General features: G+C 30.0%; 3 protein-coding genes across 3 annotated transcripts; 1 reads left to right on the top strand and 2 right to left on the bottom strand.

The window, feature by feature from the left end:
* Nucleotides 1-1,384: 1,384 nt before the first annotated feature.
* OCT59_030176 (uncharacterized protein) lies at nt 1,385-6,166 on the bottom strand (the record flags this gene model as incomplete). Its single annotated transcript, XM_025322748.2, has 14 exons — nt 1,385-1,827; nt 1,899-2,787; nt 2,856-3,046; nt 3,122-4,061; nt 4,133-4,219; nt 4,290-4,431; nt 4,490-4,713; nt 4,797-4,958; nt 5,035-5,102; nt 5,171-5,247; nt 5,313-5,390; nt 5,476-5,605; nt 5,689-5,812; nt 5,989-6,166. The coding sequence occupies 14 exons, from the start codon at nt 6,164-6,166 to the stop codon at nt 1,446-1,448; spliced, it is 3,672 nt and encodes a 1,223-aa protein (XP_025165541.2). The 3' UTR covers nt 1,385-1,445.
* A 406-nt stretch (nt 6,167-6,572) lies between these two features.
* OCT59_030175 (uncharacterized protein) lies at nt 6,573-10,374 on the top strand. The gene is made up of 5 exons (XM_025328675.2): nt 6,573-6,747; nt 6,907-7,239; nt 7,321-9,242; nt 9,319-9,852; nt 9,936-10,374. The coding sequence occupies exons 1-5, from the start codon at nt 6,579-6,581 to the stop codon at nt 10,254-10,256; spliced, it is 3,279 nt and encodes a 1,092-aa protein (XP_025165542.1). The 5' UTR covers nt 6,573-6,578; the 3' UTR covers nt 10,257-10,374.
* Nucleotides 10,276-11,245, bottom strand: OCT59_030174 (uncharacterized protein). Its single transcript, XM_025332905.2, has one exon. The coding sequence runs from the start codon at nt 11,181-11,183 to the stop codon at nt 10,422-10,424; it is 762 nt and encodes a 253-aa protein (XP_025165543.1). The 5' UTR covers nt 11,184-11,245; the 3' UTR covers nt 10,276-10,421.
* Between the last annotated feature and the right edge of the window lie 2,024 nt (nt 11,246-13,269).

Genomic DNA, 13,269 nt, shown 5'->3' with positions numbered 1-13,269 from the left:
AATAAAAAAGCCATAATTTAAATATTTAACTAATAACAAAAAGCCACTATTAGTTATGTACTTAACAAAAAAGCTATTAGTCAAATCAGCCTTAAATTAGTATTTTAATTGTATTGATATTTACAGTTTATAATAAAATGGCTTATATTTAACAGAAATGGCTTGGCATTTAACAAAAAAACCCTTTAAATTTCATATAAAATATAAATAGTAATATTTTTAATTAACAATTTAATAGATATGCAAAAAAAAATTGTAAAGAAGTGACAAAAGATTACTAAAAATATTAACAGTTATATATAAAAAAGTTTTATAGTAAAAAATTTATAAAAATCATTAATATTTTTTATAAAATTAAATGGGATTTGGGATTGGGATTTGGAATTTAGGATGGGTTGGAATTGGGATTTAGGACTAATATGAGATTGGAATGGGTATAGGATTTGGGATTTGGGATGGAATGGAATGTAATGGAATGGGATGTATGGGATGGGATTTTGAATAGGTGGCAAGTATAGACTGATTGGCATTTTCTTCAAATACAGTCACCAATCAGGCAGTTTGCTAACTTTTAACCTAGTAATCAGAAAAGAATGAAATATAACTCGTTAGAATTGTTTCAACAAGGCAAATCTAATGGTAGTAAAATCGCATTTCTAGAATTAATAGCCAATAAAAAATTAAATAAAATATAAATAATATATTTTTATTTTTATATTTTACTTAATTTCTCATTAAGTATTAATTCTAGAAATGCGATTTACTACCATTAAATTTGTCTTGTTGAGATGATTCCAATGAGCTATATTTTATCTTTTTCTAATCACTAGATCAAAAGTTAGCAAACTGCTTGATTGGTGATGGTATTTGGCGAAAATGCCAATTAGTTACCAATCGGTCACCTATCAGCTACCTGATTGGTGACTGATTGGTGATTAATTGATGCCTGATTTTTCACTTTTCGACCTGTGTGTAAATTGAGATAAATAAGCGGACAAAATTGTCTAAAAAAATATATTACACAAATTAGGATAAATAAGTGAACAAAATTGTTTAAAAAAATATATTATGAGTTGGGATAAATAAGTGGACAAAATTGTTAGTACATAGGCAAAATTATTCAAAAAATAAATCAACTTTATAATATTTAGTAGGAGTTTGCTATTTAGTGATTATCACTGGTGTTATGTGATTTTTTAATTTTGGCCGAAATTAAATGATCAATATAAAAATATTATGTAACTCATTTTCCCATTTTTTATTGGGATTTGAAAGCCCCATCCCATTTAAATGGATGGAAAGTATACCTGTAGCAATTTTATTCATTAAATAATAATTTATTATAAATCAAAAACTTTGATTTTAATTAAGTTAAAAATTAATATTTATATTTTTTTTTAATACATACATACATACTTCAGTTATTAGTTATAATTATTAATATTTTATACAAAGAATTTCTTGTTAATTAGAAAAATTAATAAATTAACATTAACTTTAGCAATTCCATCAAATAAAGTCATTACTTGAATATTGTTGAATTGACACTGCAATAAATCTTCTAATCTTAATTCCATATTAGCGCCAGGTACACTAATACCAGCATAACTTGCTTCTATTTTAAAAATACCTATTTCATCAGATGATATTGTGAAACTAATTTTATCAAATGTTGAATAACCTGTTATTGATATTAGGACCCCTTTTTCGTGTAATCGTTGTGCTGTATATTTAAACGAACCAAATTGTGGTACACGACCTGATTTTTGAAGTTCTCTTATGTGGAAATATTGTCGTGTAAATGGAAGGACAAGTCGCGATTTTTTGCTAAATTTTAGAAGTTTAATATTAATTTCTTAAAAAAAAAACGTTTTTTACATATAAAGTTTTATACTCACCCTTTCTTTGTTGATAATTGTTGCATACAAACATCGATATGATCATTATATGTTTTAATTTGCTCATCTAAATGAGCTCTCTTCTCATCCAAATTCAAAAGTGTTTGTCTTAACTGTTTCAATTCTTTTTGCCTTTGAACTCTTCTTCTATGTTTATTCCTAATATCAACCGCAATACTATTAAGAATATCCTGATAGTTATTTTGTCTTGTTACTTTTTTTTCAGACTCCAATTTTAAAATATTTTGTAAAGTTACTTTCTTCAGATCCAAAAATGTCATTTTAGATATGTCATTTAAATAATTATCTCCATTACTTTCATTTCCACCACTTGTATTACTATAATTACTAAACGTGGTTGAATTTGAATTAGATCTTGAAACTGAATTAAATCCTCCAGCAACATTTACTCTATTATTAAAATTTTGATTATGTTTGATTCGTTTTTCTTGATCTGCTTTACAAATTTCTTTGTAAATTTGTTCATCTTGCAGTGTAACTGATTTAACTAATATATCTAATAAGTTTTTTCCATTTTGTACTTTCATTATACTTAACACATAACGTTTTGTTTTAACAAAAACATGCTTAATTTCTGAATCTGGTTCTTTCATCTTGTCCAACGATAGTCTACTTGTTAATGTAAGTGCTATAGTATTTGCATCTGAATTATCATGTTCATCTGTAGGTGGCGCATCACCTAAATCATGAAGGATTTGTCGAATTAAATCATTTGAATCTAGAGATATTGAATCAAGACGTTGTAAGAGAAGGTCGTGCATTGAAAATACTTCATGTGGTGAAATGTAAATTATAGGTTTATTTGTACGCGTGAGATCATCAAATTCATCAATACCAAAATGTATTTCCGCATCTTCAATTTCAGTTACTAAACGAATAGAGAAGCGTTAGTTCGATCTTTCCAAAATTATGAATGAATGTTATATTGTTACATACCGGATTTAAAGAAAATTGAGAATTTATTCGCAGCATATTGTACATATTCATTGAGTGGTTGTAAATACATATTATCTTCAGTAAATAATTTACCCACAGAAATCTGATTTAACATTTTGGATATCTCCGCTAGATTTTTACGTTGCATTGGACTAACAACCGTTTCAATCACATCAAACCCTTCAGGTGCACTAGATTATATAAATAAAGGTATTCAAATTACTTTGTGTATTATAGAAAATGGAATTCAGAACAAAAGTACTTACACAATAGCAGGATTTAAATAACGATAATAAATTAGATGACCAACAACCTTGATAACATTATCTTCAGGTTCGTTACAAAATTTACTCATTAAAGCTTTTTTCAATTCTCTTGCGATATATCTTATACCATAAGGCATTTTCTCAATATTATTAGCAATAGAAGTTAAGAAAGTATCGGTTTCTTTTCTTAATCGTTGTAAATGATGAATAAATACGGTTCTAGTTTCAGGATCATTTAAAGCTTCTTGTTGGGTAATTTCAATAGGACGTTTAGAAGGTTGTCCCGTTCTTAATTCTTCCGCATTAATTAAGGTTTTATAAATGATCAAAGGATCAGATTCTAAATCCATATATTCATCTCCCATAACTTGTTTAACTAAAGGTCCAAGTAAATCTCTCAAAAATTTTCTCTCTTTCGCTCCACGATTGTAATGTACTACCAATTTCATAAACATAAAATTTCCACGTAAAAATTCTTGTAATGAATCGATATTTTCTAATTCTTCCATCATCGATTTTTGAAATAATTTAAGTAATAAATACTCTTCTCGAGCATTTTGTGCGTAACCAAATAATGTGAGCACAACTCCTTCAACTAATTTCTTAGTTTTCTCTGGAAATCCTAATTTATTTAATATAAAAAATAATTTTGCTAAATAAATTGGTTGTGTTTGCAAAAGATAAAACAGCTGTTGATATAGTTCAAGTCGTCTTCTTGATTCTTTATCTAAAGATTTAAGTGAAAATGGCCCCGATATTGAATTTAATTGTGAAATTCTTCGGTTACGTTTCTTCGAATTTGCTACCGCTATTACTTCATCTAATGTGATACGATTCTTAACAAGTAATGCTATCTTTATGTCAAGTTGATTCAATAAATCTTCTGATTGGTTATTTTCTCGTATCCTTTGAATTACCGCTTGTCTTAACCTTTCAAGTTCTAAAAAAAAAAGAAAAACAATTGTCTCAAGATTCGTGAGAGAAAAAATTTAAATAATATACTTTAATTACCAATTTCTTCTTCAAAATCGAAATCGCTATCATTCAATAAATGAATAAAGTTCTTTATGGTTCCAACCGGAGGATTACTTCCCATAGCTATAAAATTTTTAAAGTGAATTAAGTTCCTTTCGCCGATAATTACAGCACGTATGAAATAAAGACTTACTTAAACTACGATAAGCGTCTCCGGCATGTTTAGCTCGATATAAACTTTGAATTTTAACAATTTTATCTATATTTTTTTGAAAATAGTCTCTCTTATCTTTGAATCTCTTTCTAGCTAAAACTCCCCTACATAAACTTTGTAACTAAAAAAAAGTCAGTTATTAATTTCTCAACATAAAACTTTGATTAAATGTATTTTACCTTTATTATCCATCTTTCTAATTTTTCAAGTTCTTTCAATCGTTGATTCCATTCTCTACGCACCAGCCAACCTCTACATTGAGATTGTAGGGCAATTATAATTGGTAAAGAATATTCATGTAACGCCCTACGGTTTAATAACTCTTTACGTGCTAAATGTGTTCTTGCATATGATTGACATTTTACAAGTGCATTCTTGTTTTCTTCCCAATATCTTGCCTGTCCTGCATATAAAAATTTGTTACGAATGGCTACTATTAAAATTGCGATACTAAATATGAACATAATAATAATGATAAGTACATACTTTCTTCTTCAGTCTCTTGAGGTTCTTGAGGTTCTTGCGGCTCACCAGTCTCGAGAATTGGTTCATTAAGCTCCGCTGCTAATGCAATACCAACATTAGCAAAGCTTGGCATTACAATTCCTGATGCATCCAGTCCTCTTTGTGTTGTATGTAATTGCTCATCTATGTCAAAGTAAGGGTTACAAATTAATTAACAAATATTTCAGTAAAAATTTATATTAGTTTTATGAATAATTACCAGTAAATTCTAATTTTCCCACCAAATTACGAATACGCGGAGTTAATCCACGTCGAGATAACAAATGACTTAAAAAAGTATTAATTATATTAATATGAGTAATTTGAATTTAAAATAATCAATATATTTATAATACCTTAAAGCGTGTATACAATAAATTACTTTTGGAATGTTTTTCTTTTCATACAAATCCGTTAATTCAAACCAAAATATCTATATAAATGTTAATAAATTTATAATTATATTATGCTTAAAATATGATTTACATGAACACGTACTTTAGGCAATCCAACTTTTTGAATTGCTGCAAAAAAGAAATTAATATTATCTGAATGTCGAAATTGTAATTTAGGTGACTGTTAAAAATAAATAAAAAACCAATTAAAAGAAAAATTTTTTTTTAAAAAAAAGGAAAGGAAAAAAAAATACTTGAAATTTTACCATAAATATTTTCTTAACAACTGAAGGCTCAAAGGATTTAGATAATTTAGCTAACGCTATCCCATTTCTTAAACTTTCTTCCAACGTTACAATTGGATCAATTTCTTCAGCTATACAAGCTTCGATCCATCTAATAAAGTAATATCATGACAAATGTATTAGCCTCTTTTAAAAATTATGGTAACATCTATTTAATACACGAGTAATGATTACTCTTTCGCTTCTCCAATGTGGCATAAATATTCATATGCCTGTAAGTTTTTACGCTGTTGATCCATCCAATTACGTGAATTCTTTCTTTCATCCATTTTTTGTAACCGAATTCTTCCTTTTAAACCTACATTAATTTGTTAATATCGAATGCAAGTATATAAGTAAATCTATGTTTTTTTTTAAATAAGCTATTACTGATTCAAAGTATAAGTAAATTCATAATTCCACTTCAGCTTATTACTCGCGTTTATTTTTTAATACTAACTCGCCCTACTTCCTGCTGATAACATTGTAACTTACCAGTAACGTCTTCAGCATTTTCTGTTATAGTTGGAATTTGTAAGTCTGATAAGTCTTTCTTTCCAGACATACTAGACAGCCTCCTTATTTCTGCCACCGCAGATTTTGAAGCATCACGCGTTATTGGTTCTCGAGAAACTTTATTAGCATATTGAGGAGTTCCATTGGAGTTAGACATAATTATATGTGGTCTGATGGGTTAATTTGTACTTGCCACAATTATTTATATTTTTAAATTAAATATAAGATGATTCTTTTAAAGTTTTAAGAAACTGTGAAATCACGTGAAAATATTCAAGGGGCCAAAGGGGTTGACAAAAAAAAAATAAGGAGATGGAAGTAAGCTATGACATAGAGCTAGTGTTACCGGTAAAATTAGTCTAAAAAATAAGAGATCAGCGGATCAGCGATAATCTTAACAAATTGTTTTGATCAAATTAGCGTGGTAGTGTTGATCAATTAGATGCTTATTATCAATGACTTATTTGACAAATGCATATACTAATAAAGAATAACTAAATAATGCATATTTGATATAAATACAATATCTTACTTTTTTCGATTGATTTTTTTTTTTTTTAAAAAAAAGTATGGCATCACCAAGTAAATTTAAAGTTTTGGTTCTGCCTGGTGATAATTGTGGACCAGAAGTTACTAAGGAGGGTGTAAAAATTTTAAAAACTATTTCGAATATTAGAAATGGTATAGAAATTGAAATAAAAGAAGAAAAAATTGGTGGTTGTGCCATTGATGCTACAGGTATTCATTAAAAGGTCTATTTTGTACTTTTTGCAACTCGGTAAACGGCAAATAAATTGTTCTTTATATGCCGGATTTAATATGACAAATTCTGATGAATCCATTATTATATCGAGATCACTATGTATTAAAATATTAATTGTTCAAATGACTTATTAGGTAACCCGCTTCCAGATGTTACTTTAAAAGCGGCAAAAGAGGCCGATGCAATTCTTTTAGGAGCTGTTGGTGGACCACAATGGCCAAAACCAATTGATCCAAATGATGCATCAAAAGGCGTAGGACCAAGGCCTGAACAAGGTTTACTCGATATTCGTAAATCTTTAGATTTATTTGCAAATTTAAGGCCTTGTTCATTTGCAAGTGACGCTTTAATTGCTCATTCTCCTTTAAAAGAAAGTGTTGTTAAAGGGACTGAATTTATTATTGTTCGCGAATTGGTTGGTGGTATTTACTTCGGGGAAAGAAAAGAACAGGATGAAAGTGGCCAAGGTTTGTTCATATTATATGTGCTATTCTACTATTTTACTTTTTTGGGAATATTTTATCAACATCACACCGTTTTTATTGTAGCTATGGATACTCTTCCTTATTCAGTTGAAGAGGTAAAAAGAGTAACGCGCTTAGCAGCTCATCTTGCATTAGAGAAAAGTCCTCCCGCAACAATACATTCTTTAGATAAAGCCAATGTTTTAGCTACATCGAGACTTTGGCGTCGTGTAGTAACTGAAACGCTGGAAAAAGAATTTCCGAAAGTTCCATTTAAACATCACTATATTGATGCTGCAGCAATGTTTTTAGTGAAAAATCCAACTACTTTAAACGGGATTGTACTTACAGAAAATTTGTTTGGTGATATTCTAAGTGATGAAGCGAGTGTTATTCCTGGTAGTCTTGGTTTATTACCTTCAGCAAGTTTAAATGGACTTCCTGACGGCAAAAGTAAATGTCTTGGACTTTATGAACCAATTCATGGATCTGCACCTGATATAGCAGGAAAAGGAATCGTCAATCCTATTGCGACAATTCTTAGCATTGCAATGATGTTAAAGTATTCTTTAAACCTTCCTAAGGAAGCTAAAGCAATTGAAGATGCTGTGCGTAAAGTTTTAGATGATGAAGAATTTGGTGGCTTTGGTTATCGTACAAAAGACTTATCCGGTAATAAAACCACTTCTGAAGTTGGTGATAAAGTATGTGAAGTTCTTGAAGGTTTCTTGGAGGGTCTTAATGCTGAAGATCGCATTTCGCCTCGTGGTTTTCTTTCACAGAGACCACCTGGTAGACGTGGCATGACCATTTGTGAGAAAACAATTACTCATGCGGCAATTGGTCTTCCATCGCCTGGTCATGTGAAACCCGGAGATATGGTTTGCGTTTCAGTTGATTGGACTTTAGCTTCGGAACTTACTTGGAAGGGAATGGAAAAAACCTTTAATATTATGGGAAGACCAAATATTTTTCGAAATGATAGGTTTTGGCTTGCTATTGATCACACGGTGGATCCTCGCATTAATCATCTTCCAAAACCTGCTGGGCTAATCAAAGCAAGTGAAAATTTTGCTAAAGAAGCCAAACTTGTAGACTTTTATAAACCTAACCATACTATTTTGCATACGGAATTTTATCGTGAAAGAGCCCAACCAGGTCAAATGATTATTGGAGCTGATTCTCATAGTTGTTCTGCGGGTGCGGTTAGTGCTTTCGCTGTTGGATTAGGGGCTGCGGATGTAGTTATGCCTTTAGTCACGGGAGAAACTTGGTTTAAAGTTCCTGAAACAGTTGAAATTAAATTTATTAATAAACCGCCTTTTGGTATTGGCGGTAAAGATACTATTCTTTATGTTCTTGGAGAACTTAAACGTAATACGGTGGCCTTCGAGAGAGCTGTTGAATATACAGGACCTGGATTAAAATATCTTTCGTGTGATGCAAGATTTGCTATTTCTAATATGGCAACAGAATTTGGCGGTATAGCTGGTGTATGTGAGGGAGATGAAATTACTGCTGCATTTATAGCAAAACGTAAAAATCCAGCTCATAAAAATTCGGCTTTATATTTCCGCGCAGATCCTGATGCACAATATGCTGAGACTCATATTATTGATTTATCAAAAGTTGATTCACTTATTGCTTTATATCCATCACCTGATGATGTTGTGCCTGTTAAAAAAAAGAAAGGAATGAAATTAGATGGTGTTTTTATTGGTGCTTGTACAACTGCTGAAGAAGATTTAATTTTAGCTGGTTTAGTACTTGAGCAAGGTCTAAAGAAAGGTTTAAGACCTTCTATTAATGGTATAAGAAAATGTACTCCTGGTAGTTTACCCATTATTGCTAAATTGAGGAGGTTGGGGTTGTTAAAATTTTACGAACAAGCCGGATTCGAAATCGGTGCCCCGGGCTGTTCTTACTGTATTGCTGTTGCTGCAGATCATGCTGGTGAAGGAGAAGTTTGGTTAAGCAGTCAAAATCGTAATTTTAGAAATCGTATGGTATATAAATTTAAAATTCAAACTTTTGATTTTCTAGCGTTAAAGTTTACTAAACAAAATTTTTTTCCTTAATAAGGGTAAAGGAGCTATTGGTAATTTGGCTTCAGCTGCTACTGTAGCAGCTTCTTCATTTGAAATGGAAGTTCGTGATCCACGAGACTTAATTGATGCCATCGATAAAGAGAAATATCAAGAATGTTTAGGACAATGGCTTGATCCCGAAATATCTATTAAAATTTCTGAACCAAATCCTATTCTTTCCGATCCATCAAACATAACAGATTCATCATCGGATTTACCATCACAACCAACATCATTTTCGGCAAGTATAAAAGGGAAAGTTCAAAGATTTGAAGATAATGTTGATACTGATGCTATTATACCAGCACAATTTATGCCTGGTACAAGTGATGAAGATTTAGGTAGTCATGCATTTCAATATGTTAAACCTGATTTCGTACAAAAAGTTAAAGAAGGTTACAGTGTTGTCGTTGGAGGTTCTGGATTTGGTAGTGGCAGTAGTAGAGAAGAAGCTCCTAGAGCTTTAAAAGGTGCAGGAGTTAAAGTTGTTATTGCTAAAAGTTATGCCTATATTTATAGTAGAAATCAGGTAATTTATGAAAACTCATTTCTATTTTGGGTTTTAAAAATATCTTTTTGCCAATTATATACTCAATTCTTTATTTTATGTAGCCAAATATGGCACTTTTAGGTATTACGATAAATAACGATGAATTTTATACACTTGCACAAGAAGGGGTTGAAGTCGAAGTTGAAGTAAAAGATCGTAAAGTAATTTGTTGTGGTAAAGAATTTAAATTTGAGTTGTCTTTAATGGAAGAAAAGTTAATCGCTGCTGGAGGTGTAACAGAAATGTATCAAAAATATGGTGCAAGATTGTTTAGAGCCGCTGTTGCACCCGAAGGTAGTTTAGGCGGAGGTTGTGGCAGTGAAGCTTCAAAAGAAGGTGGTGGTGATGGTTGTGGTACTGATTCTAGAGAATTGACTTGGTAAAATATGTAGTGACTCTTTTATATAATGAATTATGTATATACTGTATACTATACATTATAAAAAAATTTATTTAAATTTTTGAACAACTTCTAATACATTACTAGCTAGCTAGCATCATAAAAAAATTTATTGTTTCCATTAATACCAATAATACAAAGTGTAAAATCATAAATCTTTATTAATTTTCCTTGCTTTTATATTTTCTCGTTCATTTCCACCTTCCGAAAGCCTTTTAGCTATTGTTTTTTGTGAATCATTGCCTTGTTTTATAATCTGAAGGAAAGGATTGAGACTTTTTGGACGTATCTTCTGAGGATCATGATTAAATGATGACGCTCCATTTTTACCCTTTACCAATTTATTGACGCGATCATGATGGTGGTTAATAAGTAAATCAACACTTTCACGTTTTTCGCCGTGGAACCCATAACGTGTAATGACACCATTGGGTGCAGCATTTTTTGAATTTTCACGTTTTGATTCTTTAATAACCGATCCCTTACGTAGCGACCCCAGAACTTTTCTATAGAAATAAACAGCAGCAATTTTTGGGAATTCAATTAAATCTTTTTCTTGAGGTTCTTTGTTATATTTTGATAAAAAACTTTTCTTTAATGATTTCCATATATGAGAGTAAAGTTTTTCAATATATAGTGATCTTGCTTGACGAATCCACTTGTCTTTTGATATATCTTCTTTGTTTTTGAGTTTGTTAAATTCTTTATCCCAATCCTTATTTTTAAGTTTTTCACTAACTTCATCTTCGAATTCTTTAACATACTTATTAACTTTATTGGAGAAGGTCTTTTTGTAATCTTCAAGTTCTGAAGTAGATGCACGTCGTTCATTCTTTTGTGCATAATATTTTCCCGCGTCTACAAGGTATTCTTCAATCATAAAATCAATTTTACTCTTGAAATGAGACATTAGCTTAACAAATTTTTTTAAAAAAGGGATATTAGATCTATAAAAGCCGACGAGCCATTCCTAAAGTTGCGCGTTCGGATTTTTAATCGGGATTTATATTATTGGCTGATAAAATCGTGTAACCCGAACTTGAGTACGCGTTTCAGCTCTTGTAGACAATAACCTATTTGTAATTGACCCTCAATTGTATGGTTAAGCGTTTAGCCCATTTTGTCGAAATGAGAAAGAAATGAATTATGAAAATACATCATTAATAAGTTTGTAATTTTATTTATAATATTTGTTTTAGAATTAAATATTATGATAAAAATTCTCGATCTAAAGGCAATGTTGATCAGGATCAGTTAAACTGACTCTAAGCAACTCAGTATGAACCAATTTGAACTGACTTGAACCGTTTGAACTGACTTTAACTTTTTATTAATCTTAATTCCATTTGAAACTTGAAAGTTTGTTTTTATAAGTATTGGCGTTTTTTTGTATAAACAGCACAAACTTGTAGAAAATTTATTTATTTAATTAATTAAACTTTGTAATATATTGATTAATATTTTTTATTTTATATATTTTTTTTTTATTAAAATATTTCTAATTTTTACCAGAAATTTTTTAAAAATTCTGGTTTTCACCGGGATTTTATTGCTAATCTCACGAATTTATACTTAGGTTCGAAATTTCTTAAACTTGAGAAAGTTCTTTTGTGGTGATATACAATAGACAGGCGAAATTTTGTGTGGGATAATTTATTTCGGAAATCTAGTGTAGTATAAAATTTTACAATAGAGCAAAAAAACAATTTGATGCTAGGACCTCTCTTTGATAGCATCATAATTTCGCTCATTTCATTATATACTATCACTTAGTTGGCTTTTCGTTTTTAATAATAAATAATGTTGGACTTCGAAATTTTAACTGTGTATTTATGATATTGAACGGTCTAATGAGTGGCTGACCATCAAGAAATAACTTGAATATCTACTGACTCATAACTTCACCGCCAATTGCCTGGATCAGACATGAAGTAAGACGTCTCCTTAATATATTATTAAGGGAAGTCCTCGCCGCGCGAGGAACTTTTCAGCATGGTTGCAACTTCATTATTTTTTTTGCAACAATGAAATTGTCTTTTTTCCAATAAAATTGGTGTGAAAATACGTTACGCGCTACCTTGCCATGCACAACAAGATCTTCATAACATATACTGAGAGTGTGCCGCAGAATGAAATTTGGAGCAACCAACTGATACTAACTTTTCTAGGGCAAAATCAAAGTTCATGAGAAAATTTCCTCTAATTCTCAATGCAAGAGTAGCTTCACCTTTCGTAAAACAATTAGCGCAAAGCAATTTAATATCATTATTACAGTATTTATAAGCGGTATATCTGCAGATCTTGTTCAAAGAATAGAAGATGCTAAATAAAATTAAATTTCGCGGTCTTAGCCAAATTTGTAATTCCGGCCGGCGGTATGAATTCTGGCCAGAATTATTGCTTATCAGTTGTAAATCCTACGGTGCAGAACCTCTATAATAGGAACTTAAAAAAATTTAAATAAAATTTGATTTTATGATTGGATTTTAATTTTATAAAAAAAATTAAACTCTATTTATTAAAAGGAATTGATTTATAAAATAAAAAAAAGTCTCAATTTTTCAGATTATGTAAGCGTCACGTGATACATATATTAACCAATCAGAAATTAGGATTTTATAAGTTATATAATATAAAATTTATATAGTAATATATTTATTTATTATATTTCATTATAAACTGATGAATCAGATATATCATATACGATGATGAGATTTGTATTTTATTATATGTATTTTTTGACCAAATTAAAGTAAAATTACTAAGTTTTTGAATTCTTTCATTTATAAATTCATCTGAATTGTCTTTTAAATATTCACTTAATGGTATATAATTATCATCTATAACATTAAATTAACCTATATTTAAACAACCTTATTCATTAAATCTTTTTTGCAGTTTTAAAATTTTTTTTCTTCTTGGCATATTAAAAAAAAATCTGTACATTATTAAATGTGGCTAAAAAAACCTGTAATATAAAAATTTAAACTAGTCTT

The sequence above is a fragment of the Rhizophagus irregularis genome, chromosome 9, assembly GCF_026210795.1.
Source record: "Rhizophagus irregularis chromosome 9, complete sequence".
NCBI lineage: Eukaryota > Fungi > Glomeromycota > Glomeromycetes > Glomerales > Glomeraceae > Rhizophagus > Rhizophagus irregularis.
The sequence above is the reverse complement of the archived record's forward strand: the minus strand, read 5'-3'. Positions and strand labels throughout refer to the sequence as shown.